This window comes from Lagenorhynchus albirostris, chromosome 6 (genome assembly GCF_949774975.1).
Source record: "Lagenorhynchus albirostris chromosome 6, mLagAlb1.1, whole genome shotgun sequence".
Taxonomy (NCBI): Eukaryota; Metazoa; Chordata; class Mammalia; order Artiodactyla; family Delphinidae; genus Lagenorhynchus; species Lagenorhynchus albirostris.
The window spans coordinates 15,466,922-15,486,461 of NC_083100.1; the positions used below are offsets into that span (position 1 = coordinate 15,466,922).

At 39.2% G+C, this 19,540-nt stretch overlaps 1 protein-coding gene across 6 annotated transcripts in view; it reads left to right on the top strand.

Annotated features, from left to right (window-relative positions):
- FARSB (phenylalanyl-tRNA synthetase subunit beta) overlaps positions 1-19,540 on the top strand; it is a 66,892-nt gene that overhangs the window by 35,552 nt on the left and 11,800 nt on the right. For 3 of the 6 annotated variants that reach the window (XM_060151989.1, XM_060151991.1, XM_060151992.1), the window contains 2 exons: positions 9,194-9,349; positions 17,385-17,559. In XM_060151989.1, the coding sequence (XP_060007972.1) occupies positions 9,194-9,349; positions 17,385-17,542 (314 nt within the window). In that variant the 3' untranslated portion in view covers positions 17,543-17,559. Of the gene's footprint in view, positions 1-9,193; positions 9,350-17,384; positions 17,560-19,540 lie in introns of those variants that run through there. The other 3 variants (XM_060151990.1, XM_060151993.1, XR_009541046.1) reach the window with 2 other exon arrangements.

The window sequence follows — 19,540 nt, forward strand, 5'->3', positions numbered from 1 at the left end:
GGGTTAATATCACCTTGCTAAGGCACTTGGGGCTCATTTTTATCCTAACTTTGAACTTAATTGGTTTTTCTTCTGTTGGGCACTATTTTTTTTTTTTTTTAGGAAAAGAAAACCAAAATGTACTAATGTGGGAATTTACTTAAGAAAGTGGGAATGTTGGGGTTTTTTTTTAAAATTTTTATTTATTTTTAATTTTGGCTGTGTTGGGTCTTCACTGCTGTACGTGGGCTTTCTCTGGTTGCGGCGAGTGGGGGCTACTCTTTGTTGCGGTGCGCGGTCTTCTCATTGCAGTAGCTTCTCTTGTTGCGGAGCATGGGCTCTAGGCGCACGGGCTTCAGTAGTTGTGGCATGCGGGCTCAGTAGTTGTGCACGGGCTTAGTTGTTCTGCGGCATGTGGCATCTTCCCGGACCAGGGCTTGAACCCGTGTCCCCTGCATTGGCAGGCGTATTCTTAACCACTGCACCACCAGGGAAGTCCAGGAATGTTTTTTGAACAATTCATCACCCACTTCTTTTCAGTGAATTGAGCATATATGTTTTTACCGTCTCTCGAACCAGGAACCATTTCTCTGTTGGATTTACAGTAGCCATTTCCTCCTAAATAATGAAACAATTTTGAAGGAAAAAAGAAAAAATCTAGACCATCAAAAGTGAAATGACAGAGCAGTTTTCTAGGGACTGTGAAAATGTCCCAAATTTTCACTAGTGAGGGCGGTACTCGAACTGCTGGTTTAAAAGGGGTGGAGATGTATGGCAAGACAGTCTCATTTGTTGTACTGGGAGGAAGTATCTTTTAGTTCCTTTTCTTTGCCAGGGGCTGCTTGGAACATGAGAGAAACGGTTGCCAAGGGAGTGTACAAGGTGCCCTGATAGCACAGAGAAGGGAGTGACAGCTGCCACTAACTTGTTTCGTAACATTAAGGAAAACCCAACACTCTCAGCCTCATGGTTTTTGTGTAGGCAAGTGTATCTTCCAAAATGGAAATGGAAGAGGAATCTGTATTGGATTTCAATATGCCTTCCACAAATTCTGTCTGACTTGCGTTTCTGTAAGAGTAGACGGAAGTCTCCTAGTCCGTGTTTTTGTGCTTGACCTTATCGGACAGTTTCTTATGCTAACGTGGACTTTCTGACTGGCCATCCATGTCATGAGGCTGTCAGGCTGCCCAGTGAGGGACTCAGGCACCCTCCTCAAGTGTGAGGATTTCCACTCTGAGCCAGACACAGTCCTGTTCTAAGAGGCTGAGCCAGTCACTGCATTTATTGAATTGTAAGATCTGAAGTTGCTGCAGCATTTAAAAAAATTAGTCATGACTCGAGGGACAAAGCTGATTTATCCCTTTTGTTGGGCAGAGTGGCGGTGTCTTTGGAACGAGAAGTTGAATGCAGACTCTGCTGTGGGGTAAATTTTCAGCTTTATTATAGCAGGGAAGTCCAGTAGAGGCTGTACTGAAGCTGTCAGATCGGGCTGCTGTGTGAGTAACTGGTTGGTTTCAGTTGTTATGTTTGTCTTTTCAGTGTCGAGGAGAAACTATCAACAAAATAGTAAAAAATTACTTAAGAGGAGCAGTTGTGAATTTCTAATCTTCATGCCCAGAAATGCAACTATATTTTGCAAAGTCCAGCATTCTGGCTTTTTATTAAACGCAGATTGAATTCTGCCATCACAGTTTATTCCACAGTGGTCACTGAAGCTGCCAGGATGCCTAAAAGCTCACAAAAATGGCAGGAGAAAATGCATCATGGGGTTGAATCTAAGTTTAAAAGGAATGATAGCCTAAGAAGGAAGACTTACTTTGGCTTCGTAAAGCAAGTATATAGAGTGTTTTAAATTTAGCATGATACAGTCATCCAGTTGTCAGTTTGACATTTATCGGTGGAGAACCCCAATAATCATACTGCCCTTTAGTTTTAACTACTGCATTTTAATAATTTTAAAACTGCTGGGTTTTAATAATTATTATATTGCTCAGGTTGTTCCTGCGTCTCCAGAGCGTTGCTGCAGCCCTGGAACAAGCCACCTTTCCTCTGTCCCCCAAATTGCTGCTTAAATAGTTGCTAAAATTTCTCATTCTCCCTGAAACTTTTCTAAATCTGAAAGATCTACTTCTTACCTTGCCTAGTTTGGATATGGAAATCTAGAATTTTTTTTTAAACTTTTACATTTAAAGTTATTTTTTTTTAACTTAAGTATATTTAAGATTCTTGTTCTTTTCTCCTCCTGGCACCACCATGGCCGCATAGAACAGAGCTAATTCACTGTTCTTTTATGATTTGGTTTGTTCCTTCTGTTTGCTGTCGGTTTGTACCTTTCATGTATCTGTCTTATTTTGTAACCTGCTAAACTCTAGGGGCCCAGTCTTCGTAGTTTTTTGTATAATTCTTTGCTTGATAAAAAGCTCAATGAAAGCATTTTCATTATGAGCTTGTAAAATACTTCAGCTCTGAGAAATTGTCCATTAATTCTGCAGCCATTGAATAATGGAAGATTATCTCACATCCACATGTGGAATGTGGCTTTCTGAAGAGAGCTTATGTCATCAGTCTAGATTAATTTTACCACTTCATGTTTTTGGCATGTAGAATTTCCAATTAATAATCCAAAAAATACGGGTGTAAGGAACATTGACATTAACAGTATTTGAAGTAGCATCATTCGCATATGTGATGGCATCTTAACTGTGTGAATACCATCATTTTTAATATAGAAAGTTATTTTAGTACGTTTGGTTCACATAGTTAAGATCTGCTAACATGAGTATAATGTGCTCTGTCATGCATTGAATATCGTACTTTTTTAATAGATAAAAATCCATTCCAGGTTTATGTTAACGAAATAAAAGCCAACCCACAAGGATGTAACCTTTTCCTTCATGCATTGAGAAGGTCATAGATTTTTCCTCACATTTGTTTCTTGGCTTTCAGCATTATTTAAAAGAAGAAAAGTCTTTACCTCGGTGCCATAATATAGAAGTGTTTTAAGGAAAATTGTTCTTAGGTTTTATTATGTTTGTTTTTAAAATTGAAAATGTATTTGTAATATCTTTAAGAACTTTAACAAATATGTATTAAGAGTAATTCTGTTGTTTTCACATTAAAAAAAAAAATACACATATCCAGCTTCTCCCAAATCTTACTCTTAGAATTAGTTGCCAGACATTCTGTGCATATGCAACCGTATGTTTTACATTTCTCTGTATAGCCACAGATACAGGTAAATTCTTTCTGGTGTTTACACAAATAGGATTATGCTTTTTCTGTCTTCTGTACTTTTTTCCTATGAACACATTCTGTCCACCTCATTCTTTTTAATGGCTGCACAGTATCTCATTATATGGATATACTGTAATTTATTGACTCAAACTATTATGATGACTGTTTAGATTGTTACCAGGTTTTTGCTAAAATATGTCTATTGTAATGAATATCCTTGTACCCTTATACAAATATGTGTTTTTAGAAATTGAATTGGTCAGTCCATAGATATGCATATTATATGTTTGCTACCTTGTCAAATTCTCTTCTAAAAAGGATTTTTTACAAATTTGCAGTCCTACCAAGAGTGTGTAAAGGTTCCTGTTCTCCCATATTAGATCTAATTTTTTAAAGTCTATGTCTTGACAGGATTCTTATAGCTTTTGTGAATCATTAGGCCTACTCTGAATTTCTTCTGAAGATAAGTAAAATTTGTAATATAAGCTATACTAGTCTCATGGGTACCAATATTAAATTTTTTAGATGGAATAGACTAAAACTCAAAGTGATTTGTTCATTTTCTGAGCTTGGCCAGGCTGTTATTCTCAAGCTCAGTGTCAGCCACCAGTTGCCCTGGGAGCTCTGTTGGTTTCCCAGTAGGATTTCTCCTAGCATCTTGTTTTTTCTTTTTTAAAATTTATTTATTTTATTTTATTTTTGGCTGCGTTGGGTCTTTTTTGTCGCATACAGGCTTTTCTCTAGTTGCGGTGAGCGGTGGGGGGGCTACTCTTCGTTGCAGTGTGCGGGCTTCTCATTGCAGTGGCTTCTCTTGTTGTGGAGCACAGGCTCTAGGCATGTGGGCTTCAGTAGTTGCAGCGTGCAGGCTCAGTAGTTATGGCTTACGGGCTCTAGAGCGCGGGCTCAGTAGTTGTGGCGCACGGGCTTAGTTGTTCCGCGGCATGTGGGATCTTCCTGGACCAGGGCTTGAACCCGTGTCTCCTGCACTGGCAGGTGGATTCTTAACCACTGTGCCACCAGGGAAGCCCTCTCCTAGCATCTTCATTTGGGCTTCTCGGTGAATGTGAGAATAGAGATGGAAAGCTTCTCTTGAAGACTCTTATCCTTTTGCATTCTGTGCCACTTAACGATAACATTGCCTAACACCCCTAATTTGCTTTTAATCATTGGTACTTTGGTGAGAGAGAATCTACACTAAGCAGAAGGCTGTTCGAAACATTCGAGTTGTATGTGATAGTCATTTACTAAGGGACATCACATATCACTTTTTTTCCTTTTTTCTTCTTTTATAAAATCACTTGGCATGTTCTTTCAGCTTCCAGAATCGTAGCCAGCCACCCCTTCTCTGGGTGGTTTACATCAGCCTCTCCAGGCAGTACTTTGAAGTCTGTGAAAGACACTGGTAATTTAGGCTGACATACTTGGCAGGCCTATTTAAAAAGCAGAATTGTTTGATGGCATGACACAAGAGGTCTGTTAACTGAGTTATAAAGAACTGAGGCATTTCCAACAAACCCTAGTTTTGACTTGAAATTTAAATAGTTCTTATTTTGCGGCATGCAGTCAGTGAACTTCCTGTGATGTAATATGGTCTCTCAGTGCAAAATACTAGGAAGTGGGAATTTTATTATGCCTAGCAGTTTCTCCAAGGAGAAATTCTGGGTGGAACTGAGTATGTGGTTATTTTCTCTTTTAATTCAATCCAGCTAATTCAGAGGGAATGTCTTAGCAAGATGTGAGGAAGCAAGTCTAGAGGGAATGGTAGCACTTGGGAGAGATGTGAAAAACCAGCCAATCAGTGGTGGGAGCCGGGAGGGGGCACCTAAATAATGTATTTAATCTAATTCTTATGGTGGGTTTAGTATAAAGCCCTAGAAGTCAGTGGCCTTTCCTTAAAATACTGCAAAATTGAGTTTAAACATATATAGCTCATTATTGTATATGCGTGTGCTGTAAACATCCTGAAACCTTTCTTGAATGGAATATAATTTTTTTTAAGTCTTGTATTTTTTATTGTAACTTCATTATTCTGATCATCAAAATCACTTAATTTTTTTCTTTTAATTCTGAGTCTTTAAACCAGATGTTGCTCCTCTTACCAGAAAGGCAGGTTTTACATAATTTGGAGATCAGGACAGAAGTATTCCAAGGCAAAGGTTACCAAAATAGAGCTTCCAGTTTGTGTTGCTAAGCTCTCTGAATGATGGCATTCCTGTTGGACTCTTCTCTCACAGCAAAAATGGGACTACAAAGTGGTTTCAATATGTGTCTGTGTGTTAAAGTGGAAGCATGTGACACCAACAAATGGGTACCACATGGCAGAGATACCCAGGAGCAAGTCCGTAATATGAAAGGGATAAATTAGTTTTGTTTCATTTCATTTTTTTCCCTTCAAGGGAAGGGGGGTGGGGAGAGGGGTTGAGCAGGGAGGGAGGGGGAGAGGAGGAGAGAGAGAGAGAGAGAGAGAGAGAGAGAGAGAGTGTGTGTGTGTGTGTGTGTGTGTGCGCGCGCGTGCGTGCCTACAGAGCAATCAGGCCCCTCATTTTAGTTAATGCATGTGGTTGATTTAGTGATGTTTGATGCCTGCCTGGTTTTAATATTAATCTTCATTCCGACACCTCCGATTATAGCTTTAGGTACCAAATTACTTTATTCTTGCACGTGGAAATGATGGAGAGTGACAGTGGCACAGTACTCACTTTCTGACACCAGCTGGCTCTTGTGCTGACTTAGAATGTGGCCACTGTCTTGTCCTGGCCTTGTTTAATGATTTTTTTTGTGTATGCTTAGCTTCCTTTCCAGGCTTTATTCATTTATTCAGAAAATAATTGTTGAGGATTTAGTCTGTGCAGGCTCTATGCTGGCTTTGACCTCTAGTGGAGTGCTTTGAACATAGTGGGTGCTAAGAAATGTTACATGGCAAGAACAGTTATTTCTCTATGTATGTTCAGTCCAAAGTTTAACTCAGAATGTACTTCCCATGAGTTACAGTACTGTTGATGGCTAGAAACTTTAGTTAACTGACTTCTAAAAATAATTTATTTCAGTTGCTTGACTACAATTCTTAAATATGAAAACTTTTGAAAATGAAAACATCTGTGTATCGTATCAAAAACATTTCAAGAATGCACATCTTTGACTATACTAAGAATATATTCATACATAAGCTTGCCCTTATATTGTGTATTTTCATCTAAATCCTTTAGAGATGTAGAGATCTCATCTAAATCCTTTCGAGAGTCAGAGATTTCTACTGTAGAGAGGGCATGGATTTTAGAGTTAGACAGTCCTGGTCAAATCCTGGTTTTGTAACTTATTAGCTGTGTAATTAATTACAGTTCTCTCCAGGCAGTTAGCTTGACTTTGGGCAAAACCTTTCTGAACTTTTGTTTCCCCATCTTATTTTCCCTATCCACTTTATAGATACAATAAAACCTAGCTTACATGAGTGTCTTGAGAATTAAGATGACAGATAGGTTGATAGAAAGATACTAAGTTCTGGATACTAAGTTTCCCTTTCCTTTTACCCCATTTATTGGCTAACTTTTATATTACTAGCAGTAAAGTACAGTGTTTTAAAATACTCATTTGTTTATTTGGATATCTGGAAGGCAAAAGACATTCTATATTTTGTGCAAATTATAGTATGGGAATAAGTCTGTGGAAGAACTTTTGCTCAATACATGCTAATATGAAGCAGCTTTTTATTTACAGTTTGTTCTCCCAGATAGACATTAGTTTGTTCTTTCTCTTTTCCTGATTTGAAAGGCAAAACGAAGCCAACATTCATTCATTGTTTGTGTAGAGCAGTGGTCTCCTCCAGAATTTATTAAAGGGCCGCAAGTGTATCTACCTGTTAAAAAGTTAAATGATCGCCACTGAATTTGAGTCTGTCTTTATATGCTGTGCATATCTTTCTTTAAAAATGAGTTTTGCTAAAAACAGAACTACCGTAAGACCCAGCAGTCCCACTACTGGGCATATACCCTGAGAAAACCATAATTCAAAAAAGAGTCATGTACCACAGTGTTCATTGCAGCACTGTTTACAATAGCCAGGACATGGAAGCAACCTAAGTGTCCATCGACAGATGAATGGTTAAAGAAGATGTGGTACATATATACAATGGAATATTACTCAGCCATAAAAAGGAACGAAATTGAGTTATTTGTAGTGAGGTGGATGGACTGAGAGTCTGTCATACAGAGTGAAGTAAGTGAGAAAGAGAAAAACAAATACTGTATGCTGACACATATATATGGCATCTCAAAAAAAAAAATGGTTCTGACTAACCTAGGGGCAGGACAGGAATAAAGATGCAGACGTAGAGAATGGACTTGAGGACCCGGGGAGGGGGAAGCATAAGCTGGGACGAAGTGAGAGAGTGGCATGGACATATATACACTCCCAAATGTAAAATAGCTAGCTAGTGGGAAGCAGCGGCATAGCACAGGGAGATCAGCTCGGTGCTTTGTGACCACCTAGAGGGGTGGGATAGGGAGGGTGGGAGGGAGACGCAAGAGGGAGGGGATATGGGGATATACGTATATGTATAGCTGATTCACTTTGTTATACAGCAGAAACTAACAACATTGTAAAGCAATTATACTCCAATAAGGATGTTTTAAAAAAAAATGAGTTTTAAATTCTTGTAACCATCACTGCGGATACAGAACAGTTCTGTCACCCCCAAAACCCACATGTCCCACGTTGTCACATTTTTTCCCCGACATCTAACCCCGGACGACCGCTATCTTGTTCTCTGTTGGTATACTTTTGATTTTTCCAGAATGTCATATAAATGGACTTATATTGTCCACTTATATTGCCTTTTAAGACTGGCTTCTTTCATTCAGCTTCACGTCCTTGAGATTCCTCTAAGTTATCAAGTCTCCCTTATTGCTGAGTAGTATTCCATTATATGGGTGAACCAGTTTATCTAGTCACGTATTAGAGTTCACTTGGATTATTGCAATTATTTTTTAAAAATATTACATTGTGTAAGTTTGTCCTGATTTTCAAAGTAGAAAAAATATACTAATCAAGGAAAAATGGGAAAAAAAAAAATTCCTGCCCAAACAGAACCTCTATTAACATTCAGATATATTTCTTTACATTCTTTTTCCTGTGCATGGAGTTTTTTGGCTTGTGGTTATATTTACATAGCTGTGATTCTTCATAAATTGCTTTTTTTTCATGTTTTAATTCTGATGTTTATGTATGACATAAACAGTTTAAAAAGATTATAAAGCAAACACTAGTGTAACCATCCAAGTTAAGACCCTTCCCCATCAAAACTACCTTCCCTTTACCTAGAGCAATCACTATCCTAACTTTTGCGATAGTCATTCGCTTCTTTGCTTCATAGTTGTCCAACCTGTGTATATTCTTTAGATAATATAATTTAGTTTTGACTCTTTTTGAACTTTGTGGCCTCCTTTTCTTGTTCTGTTTACTATTGTAAGTATTCTAGCTCTATTATGATAAATCTGCATAAAGATGCCTTTTAGCTGCGTAGTGTTCTGCTAGTGATTGTGCTGTACTTTATGTAGCCATTTCCCAATTTGGGTTGTTTCTCATTTTCCCTATTGGAAATAATGCTTTGTGTAGAAGTAATATCTTTCTACATGAATCCATTCTTGTATTTAGAATTATTTCTTTTGGATAGTGTTGTAAATAAAAGAGTATGAAATTTTAAGGTTCTGAAAAATGTTGCTAAATTCTTTACCAATTCGTACCACAATGAAGCCTTACTGTTCCTGGGCCAGCATTGAGGGTTTTCCGCATCTCCCCCAAGTAAAAACACCTCAGGGAATTTAATGGTTGAAAAACCATCTTATCTTGTCTTTCTGAGTTTGATTGGTTCTGTGTTTCCTAATTGGTTTCCTTTTTTGTTGATTTTGCTTATGTTTTGGGGTAAATCAGCTTCTTAAGTGATGGTCAGTGTAGCCTTGTGACCAATTCTTTTATTTTTTTCCAGATGTAGGTGCAAGAAACTACAGGCATCTCTGTGCTGTTTATTACAACAAGAATCCTGGGTTCGAGATAATCCATGGGCTTCTGGACAGACTCATGCAGCTACTTGATGTGCCTCCTGGCGAAAAGAAGGGAGGATATGTGATCAAAGCATCAGAAGGTGAGACAGATCAGCTGAGTCAAGAGTCAGTGATCCCATAATGAAGAGGCGAAGCCCTATTTGTGATAAAGTGTTTTTGGTTTTGATTTAGGGGGGAGGTGGGAGAGAGAGCTTCATATCAATTAATTGTCAGTATTTTCTAGAAATATCCTTTTTCCCTCCAGTATTTTGAGAAGATGCTTTTCAGAGCTCTTGTAGTGCCACAGATTATACTTTTGTTCCAGCTGAGTGCTGGTAACCCCTAGTTACTGGCACCATCAAGTCGTGGTCAACCCACAATCCAAACTGCAAGCTGAGAGAACCAGAACTCATGACTTGTGCTCAGAGCCTCCTGCCTGAAGCCTTTAAGGCAAAAGAGGAAAAAAGAGAGACATGGGAAGTTAGGGTAACTAAATTGTATATATACTCCTAAAATGCTAGTTTCTTGTTGTCTGAGGAATGCTGAAATTTTTGCTTTTCATATCCCTATAGCTTGAATCAGTATTAGATAAGAGATCCACAGACAACTTGAAAGAAACATTTTACCACTTTATTTCCACTGTTTACCTGACAATTTTATAACTTTATCTGGCATCTTAAATTTCTATTGGAACGTTCACTTTTTTCAAAGTGTTATTTAGCAGTACTTATACTGGTGTGAGGTTTGGGGGGACATATTTTTGTTTTCCCCTAGTTGTGTTTTTCTTAGTCCTCAGAGATGGTTTTTTATTATTGTTTCAATTTTTTTTTTAATTTGGAACGTTCTTTGAAAATGCAGTAACCCTAAATATATGGCCTTTTTAGGTTGAAGATTTGTGGAGTTATCTTTTTTTTTATAAAATTGAGAAATTAAATATTGCAGGGAGTTATCATTTTCTACCACATCTCTCATTAGTAATCATTCAGTGAAGATATGTGTGATGCTTATAGAGTTTTAGAGTGTTGGAACTGGGTCTTAGAGTTCATCAAGTCCAGTTCCCTGATTTGACAAGTGAAGAAGCCAAGGATAGGCAAGTCAAGTGAGTTGGGCTGGGTCACACATGGGGACCCCAGGGTGCCTGCCTCCCACTGTTCTTTCCACAAGACCAAGTTGCCTGTCTTTATAGTGGCTTTACATTACTCATTCACCAGTTGACTATTCTAGAATTTCTGCTTTAAGATCTGGTCTTCCAAGTTAATGGCAGCCTGAAAGCTGATGTGACACATTTTTTTTAACCTTCTATACAGAGTCTTTTCTCAGAAATTTTACTTCATATAGAGATAAGCTGAATAAAAATCTGTTTCCTGAAACAGATTATGTCATATATATGAGATATAATTTTTTTTCTTACTGGAAAGGTTGTAGAGAGCTGAAATGGTAAATTGGAGCATAATTTGTTGTGGATATGATACTTTTATATGTAACTTTTATATTAATGATGTTTCTATGAGCCATAAACCAGTGTCTTAATATAATGACTCTTCTGCCTCAGTAAGTTCCTTAGACATATTTCTCAGAAGCCTCTAAGTTCCCCTGTCATGAGACAGGCTTCAAGAAGACAGAATAAGTAGGACACAGATCCTGCTGTCAAGGAACCTACAGGGGGAATGACCACTGCATACCAGCTTTCACAATAAGCTGCTAAGACGAATGCCTTGAAGTTTCCAAAGAGGGAGATGGTGCGGTTTCTTAAGATTATATGGGAAAGCGTTAGTGAGTTTCTGGAAAGTGACATAGGCCTTCGAAGGAAGAGGTGGGAGACAGGGGAAGCAAGGCAGACCACCAGAGCAAAGGCAAAAAATGATGGGAAACATAGCCTAGTGCAGTTTGGTTTGACTACAGGGTGAGGAAGAAGCTTGGGGACTACATTTAGAGTCCTGAGTGCTAGAATAAGGAGTTGTAGCTAATTAGCTGGAAAATATTGAAGCTGCTGCTGCTTTTTTTTTTTTCCTTAAGTGAGTTATGTGATTAGATCTGTACTTTGAAGGAATTAATCTGGCAGCATTATGTAGGTTGGGCGGCATGGAGAGTAGAGGGGAAGAGAATGGTTGAAAGGTGTTATAGTGAGAATAAGGGCTTGACTTTGAATGTTGGCCAAGGCTATACCGAGGAGAAGACTGATTTAAGAAACTTTATGAAGGTAGAAGCTGCAGCATTCAGCATTTGGAAAAGTTCCACTTGGAACCTTTTGTGCCACTCGGAACCTTTTATGATACAGCTCATATGTGTTGATCTTTTTTTTAAGTTTTATTTTCATCATTCTAAACCTATGATATTATAATTTTAATCCTTTTATATTTTAGCACCAAAACAATATAATACTTAGTACTTAATTTCCCTAATATGTAAATGTCTATAATTTTGGCTTGGAGTGTGTGGGTGTGGGTGTGTGTGTCTGTGTGGGGGTGTGTGTGTGTTTTCAAATTAGAAAATACATTCATAAACTGTAACCACTTACGATGTGGTTGTAGGTCTTCATGTTCAGTTTTTTAGGCCAAATTGTTACTGGTGTTTGATTTTGTATGAGGACAGAGGCCATCTTGTGTTTACTTTTGAATTTACTTTGGCTCTCATAATAGAATATTGTAATGTTATATTTTAATTATCTGTTTTGATTACATAATGACAAATATGATTACCTTTTTTTTAAATGGTTAAAGAAACCAAGACCTAAAGAAGTGGCTTGTCAAAATAAGTCAGCAGTAAAGTTGGTATAAGTTCTTCATCTAAAATTTAATAGATATATAATATGTGTGTGTATATATATATATATATATATATCTCCTAAGTAAATCCCTACACAGGAATTTGGTTGCTGGGGCGTGTTTAGCTACATCGTTTCCTCAGATTTATTGTTATTTTGCATAAAGCTTTTTCTGCTTCAAGAAAAGATCTTCAGAGTATCAAAAAAGTCAAGAAGAAACAGATTAAGAGCTACCATTTCCTGCCATTCTTAATTAACTGAGTTGTCTTCTATTACTCTGGCATATGGTTTACCTTTTAATAATTAAAAGTCCGTGGTGGCTTTGCCATTATAATTGAGCTAAGTCTGTTCACCAGAGAGTCTTGCTAATGTCAGTTCATTGGCAGATATACCTAATCTCTCTCTGTCCTTTCTAATGAACACCACTGACTTCCTTTTGTGCCACTTTGTTTGGTGGTAGAGAGTGGAACAGAACTTGATTCCCTTTTGAGAAACTTGGCCCTGTCCACTGTGAGAGAAACCTGGAAACTCGTCTCATTGATCATCACATTGATCTCAGGGAGTTCTGTTGACATTGGCATGTAACCTGGCTTCTCATGCAGACAGCAGCCCTCTGCAGCCTGTGGGTCTCTGAGAAGCACTCCCAAGTCCTGTGACTGCAGCCACAATTAGAAGCCGTGGTCACTTAGTCTCACAGAGTTTTTATTTGCTGAGCGCCCTTGCAGTTAAGAACACAAGGTGAGCTAGAATGCCAAACTGCTGATAGAATAAGGGCAGTCGTTGAGTAGAAAAAAGAAAGAAGAACCTTTAACTTTTTAACAGACTGTAGAGCGTTTTGAGCACTTGGAACAACTCATCATGTTTTAGTGGCATTTGATCGGATCATTACAGCATATGTATGCGCTTTTTTTCAGACTTCTTCCCCTTTGTTTTTGTGGTTTGTTGCAAACTAAATTATGTATGTTAAAATGCATTTATCCTTTTCAAAACCACTTCTGGGCAAGGAAAATTTGCAGCATTTTTGTGTTTAGAACAGTTATGTGGTTCCTGGGCAAATCAGTGGCGAAAATAATTTCTTAGGGAAGGTAGTAGGCTTTGTGTGCGATTGGCTGCACTGACTTGAGTGTGTATTTTTTCCCCTTGAATTTGTTACTATTTCAGTTTTGTTTATTCACAAATCTACGGAAAATGTCAGTTTAACCTGAGACAAGATTCCTGATGGAAAAACAGAAGTTTTAGTACTTTTAGTTTTGACAATTCTAATTTTCATGCTGCTCAGAATTCATTTTGTGAAATGAAAAATAACCTTGTAAGTAATAGGCACATTTAATCCTGCACCATATGTACCCACAGAGGTTATTTAGATGCCTTCTGTTACAGCATCACCTAATGATCATTGACTTGACCTGTAGGTCATGACCTTTTTCCTCTTTCAGGACACCTGTGAAAGATTTCAGATGCTAAAAAGTACGGGTGAAATTGTGATGTCTCCCCGGCCTTCACACTGGTTTTTAGTGTAACATGAGCTTGGAAATATATGAGAAGAACATGTATTGAACAGCTTGCTGGAGTAAAGGAGCCGTTTATGGTCTGATTTACACAAAAAGTCTAGGCTGGAAAAAAGGGGGATCTGTATAGTGTCTCCACATTTTTAGTTACCATCAGCAAAGACATGACTCTGTTAAGGCACCACATTGAAAAAAAAAAAAGTTTGGAAGTTAATAAGCTTCTGATCTTATTACTCTGTGTAAAAAATGTCCTTAATCCTCTGATTCTCTGGTTTTTTTCGGTGTTTGAGGCAAGCTTTCAAATACTACAATTTTTGTTACCTTCTTTGAAGCCTTTATTAAGAGCAGTATTAAACACATCTGCAGTGATCACCACACGTCAAAACAGCGGGATGACATGGGGCCACAGTGCCCAGTAAAGCCTCCGCAGCTATCACGATTCGCGTAGCCCTGTGTTGTTCTCGATGTGTTTTATTTCCTTGCCTCACTCTCTCTCATATGTATGAGGCAAAGTTCTCTCCACTCATGCTCACCACCTCGTGCTTTTGGTGTGCCTTGGTACCCACTTGACGTTTCAGTACTCAGTGTTGGAGTGCGTGTTCCACAGCACGTCCCACTTGAATGACTTAGCTCACATTCCCATCTGATAGGTCTTGGAACATAGTATTTCTCAACTTTTTTTTTTTTTTTTTGCGGTACGCGTCCCTCTTACTGTTGTGGCCTCTCCCGTTGCGGAGCACAGGCTCTGGACGCGCAGGCTCAGCGGCCATGGCTCACGGGCCCAGCCGCTCCGCGGCATGTGGGATCTTCCCGGACCGGGGCATGAACCCGCGTCCCCTGCATCGGCAGGCGGACTCTCAACCACTGCGCCACCAGGGAAGCCCCTCAACTTCTTTTTATTATCTCTCCCTTAAGGAACGTTTTAGACTTTTTTCCTAATTGCCCCTCCATAAAATGTTAATACCACTGGTATACTGCATATTTATTATGTACTATATGTATAGCTTTGCTTCATACATAAAAAGTATAAACCTTATTTTTAAAATTCAATTCAGGGTTAAGAATAAGTAAACATTTTTAAGTTAAGAGTTAAATTAGGGAGTTCTGGTGGCCTAGTGGTTAGGATTCCAGACTTTCACTGCTGTGGCCCAAGTTCAGTCCCTGGTCGAGGAACTGAGATCCTGCAAGCCTAGTGGTGCAGACAGAAAAAAAACAGAGAGAGTTAAATCAAAAAATTACTAACATTTAACTTTGTATCTACTGCATAGCTTTTAATGTTACATACTTATATAAATTGTAGTGCATCATTATATATGCCAATTGGCAATTTAAATATATAACTGTAACCAAAAATTTTTAAAAACCGTTCAAAACCCACTTTTCCAGCAAAAGTAAAACAATTGAAAAATTAATTTCTTAAAAAGTCATTTTTAGTGAATTTCACTTTTCCTTGATAAGAGAAGATAACTTTTAATTAGCTGGTAGTCAGATATTGCTGATGATTTTTCTTTCCAGCACTTGATGTAGTTAATGATGTGTTGAATAATAACTTTTTAAATTAGAAACTTTTTATTTAATTCTCAAAGCCTGAACTATGCAGGGAAGCTCTCAAGAGCACACATAAACAGAGTCCACAAGGCAGCCAATGGTGATTCCTGGCACATGCAGGTCACTCTTAACATGACCTTGCAATTGAGCGCTTGATACAAAGTCTTCCAGTCACCGGATCAGAGCTATCTGTCGCCATAGTTGTGGAGCACTGATCTTGCATACATTTGCTATGTTTTCCATTTCAGTGCTGCTCCTGTGAAGCCCAAGACAACCCAGTGAGACGAACTGAACACTAAGGAGTACAGTTTTGTTAAGTAGGGCTCATCTTTGGAGGGCTCCAAACCACTGTAATATAAGATTTTTTTCATACCCCCTCTCCCCAGCCAAGAACCAGTTTTCATTCCGCTTTGAGAATGCATGCTGTGACTTAATGCATACTTTGGAGTTGTTTCAATTTAACTGTATGTGCTGGGCAAAAGAGAGAGAGAAAGGTATTTTTATTTAACACCTTGTACTCCTTTTTTTCCTCCTTCCAAACTAGACATTGGCTTCCACTATTCTACAGAAAAGGCTATGGCCCAAATAAAAAGAGATGCAAAAGAAGTTCATTTCCAGTTTCAAGGACCCAAATCCTGAAAGTTGAGAGGAGTTTTAGGGTGATTTGTACTGCTCAGGTTTTTTTCCCCCGATTCTTTTCCATTATAGTTTATTACAAGATACTGAATATAGTTCCCCGTGCTATACAGTTAATCCTTGTTGTTTGTCTATTTTATATATAGTAGCATGCATCTCTTTATTTTTTTTTTTTTTGCGGTATGCGGGCCTCACTGTTGTGGCCTCTCCCGTTGCGGAGCACAGGCTCCGGACGCGCAGGCTCAGCGGCCATGGCTCACGGGCCCAGCCACTCCGCGGCATGTGGGATCTTCCCGGACCAGGGCACGAACCCGCATCCCCTGCATCGGCAGGCGGACTCCCAACCACTGCGCCACCAGGGAAGCCCTTAGTGTTCTTTAGGTCCATCCGTGTTGCTGCAAATGGCATTATTTCATTCTTTTCATGGCTGAGCAGTATTCCACTGAATTTATATGTCACATCTTCTTTATCCATTCATCTGTTGATGGACATGTAGGTTGCTTCCATGTCTTGGCTATTGTAAATAGTGCTGCTGTGAACATTGGGGTGTATGTATCTTTTCAAATTAGAGCTTTCATCTTTTCTGGATATATGCCTAGGAGTGGGATTGCTGGATTATGTGGTAATCCTATTTTTAGTTTTTTAAGAAACCTCCATACTGTTTTCCATAGTGGCTGCACCAATTTATATTCCCACGGTATAACAGTGTAGGAGGGTTCCCTTTTCTACATACTCTCTCCAACACTTATTATTTGTAGACTTTTTTTTTTTTCTGTGGTACGCGGGCCTCTCACTGTTGTGGCCTCTCCCGTTGTGGAGCACAGGCTCTGGTTGCGCAGGCCCAGCGGCCATGACCCACGGGCCCAGCCGCTCTGCGGCATGTGGGATCCTCCCGGACCGGGGCACGAACCCGTGTCCCCCGCATCAGCAGGCGGACTCTCAACCACTGCGCCACCAGGGAAGCCCCATTTGTAGACTTTTTGATGATGGCCATTCTGACCGGTGTGAGGTGATGCCTCATTGTAGTTTTGATTTGCATTTCTCTGCTAATTAGCAATGTTGAGCATCTTTTCATGTGCCTGTCGGCCATCTGTATGTCTTTTTTGGAGAAGTGTCTGTTTAGGTCTTCTGCCCACTTTTTGTTTGGGTTATTCATTTTTTTTGTTTTTGTTGTTATTGAGTTGCATGAGCTTTTTGTATATATTGGAAATTAATCCCTTGTCAGTCGCATTGTTTGCAAATATTTTCTCCCAGTCCATAGGTTGTCTTTTCATTTTGTCTGTGGTTTCCTTTGCTGTGCAAAGGCTTCTAAGTTCGATTAGGTCCCATTTGTTTATTTTTGCTTTTGTTTCCATTACTCTAGGAGATGGATCCAAAAAATACTGCTGGGATTTATGTCAGAGTGTTCTGCCTATGTTTTCCTCTAGGAGTTTTATAGTATCCAGTCTTACATTTAGGTCTTTAATCCATTTTGAGTTTATTTTTGTCTATGATGTTAGAGAGTGTTCTAATTTAATTGTTTTAACGTAGCTATCCAGTTTTCTCAGTGTCACTTATTGAAGAGACTGTTTTTTCTCCATTGTATGTTTTTGCCTCCTTTATTTATTTGTTTGTTTGTTTATTTATTTTTGCGGTATGCGGGCCTCTCACTGCTGTGGCCTCTCCCGTTGCGGAGCACAGGCTCCGGATGCGCAGGCTCAGCGGCCATGGCTCACGGGCCCAGCCGCTCAGCGGCATGTGGGATCTTCCTGGACCGGGGCACGAACCCGCGTCCCCTGCATCAGCAGGCAGACTTTCAACCACTGTGCCACCAGGGAAGCCCTTGCCTCCTTTATTAAAGATTAATTGACCGTAGGTGTGTGAGTTTATTTCTGGGGTCTCTGTGCTGTTCCATTGATCCATATGTCTGTTTTTGTGCCATCACCACGCTGTTTTCTTTACTGTAGCTTTGTGTTATTGTCTGAATGCACTACTCAATTCTGATCTTACATATGTAAGTTTGGTTTTCCTCAGGGAGGAGCAGCTTTACACGTTGGCAGCACCCTGGTTTTGGCACACTGGTGCGCTGCACCGACCACTCCTCTGAATTTCTAGAGAATGATGTGTTCTGGTACACTAAATATTAACCCTCTAAACATTCAATTCAGCTTTAATCCAGAAGGATTAAAAGTATGATGGGTGGAGAGAAAAAGAGGTACACATATTGAATACATTTCTAGGTAGGGTTGATAAATAAGTGCTTCTATCTGAAAAATGTGCTTTTCCCCTTGAGGTATTCACATTTAGTATTTCCTTTTCTTTAAAGGTGTAGGACGAGGGCAATAATTTTTACCCCCTCCCCTTTTTTTTGAGAATTGATGGAAGAAACACCTACAATGTAAACCCCATTTTATTAACTTTAAAAGTTTGAAACAGTTACAAGCTTATTAAAACAGGTGCAGGACAAAAAACTTTCCTGAACTGTTTGAGAATAAATTGCCAACCTGTACCCCTTAATACATTAGTGTGTATTTCTTACAAATAAGGACATTGTCCTACATAACCAAAATATAATCGTCAAAACCAGGAAAATATTATTCACGTTAATGTTGACCCCATCTAATCCTTTTACCCTGGGCAAGTTTTATCAGTTATCCTTTATATCAAAGAATCACTTATTGCCTTTAGCTGTCATGTCTCATTGGCCTCCTTTTGGAAAGTTCTAGAATAGTCTCTCCTTGACTTTCATGACCCTGGCACTTTTGGAGATTATAGGCCAGTTATTTTGTAGTGTGCTCCTCAGTTTGGGGTTTTCTAGATTCACGTTAGGCAACTTTGGAGGAATGTTGCAGAAGTAACGCTCTCTTCTCAATGCATCCTATCAGTGGCACCCGATTTCCACTTATCGCTGATAATGTTCACTTAATCACCTGATCAAACTAGCGTCTCCTAGGCTTCTTTACTGTCAAGGTACTCCTTTCTCCATTATCATCAATAAACATTTTGTGGGGAGGAACTTTGAAATTATGTAAATGTTCTGTTCCTAATCAGTCCTCCTATTTGTTTATATATCTTAGTATGGATTCATTATTTCCTGTTTTATTCAGTGTATCTTAATCCATTATTCTGATTCTCACGTCCTCACTTTGGCCAGTGGGAGTCCCTTCAGGCTGGCTTCTGTATCCTTTTAACATGTTCCTGTTATTCTTTATTATTATTAGCACTCTCTTGCTTTGGGCACAAGAAGATATTCAAGGCTTATCTTGATCTTTCCATTGTCCCATTTCTCCATCCTGGTTCCTTTTAGTGGGGAATGGTGTCTACAAGTCCAAATGTAGGGTTCTAGTTGCACACAGACACATACATATACTAACTTACTCCTATATCTATACATATTTTAAAGACCATAAGCCCACAGCAATACCTCCATTCCAGTCCAACACCTTAGGGTTCATTCCAGTTTTCTCGCCTTCTGTATTTGTACCTCACTCCTCCAACAGTGAGAAACCTGGTTCCCATGATTCATAATTTATTCACTTAGTTGCTCATTGCTCCTGTTGGTAACTAAACTCCATCTTGTCCCCTGCGTGTCTGCCCTGCCCATCACTCACTCTCAGTCTCTGCCCCCTCGGGGCTGTTCCCCTCTCACCTGTGCATGCCCTCCCTGCCCCCTTTAGCTCTGACACCCAGTGCCCACATTTGAGTGAGAGGATTTCTTCCTTCCTCAGCCCCTTTAGGGCTGGATTATTCTGGAAGGGAAGGAGAAGACTTTTTAAGTCTTGAGAAGCTTTTATTGGTAGGGAGGTTCTTACTAAAATGAAAGGGAGAAAATAGTTGTATATGGTGATGCCTTTTTG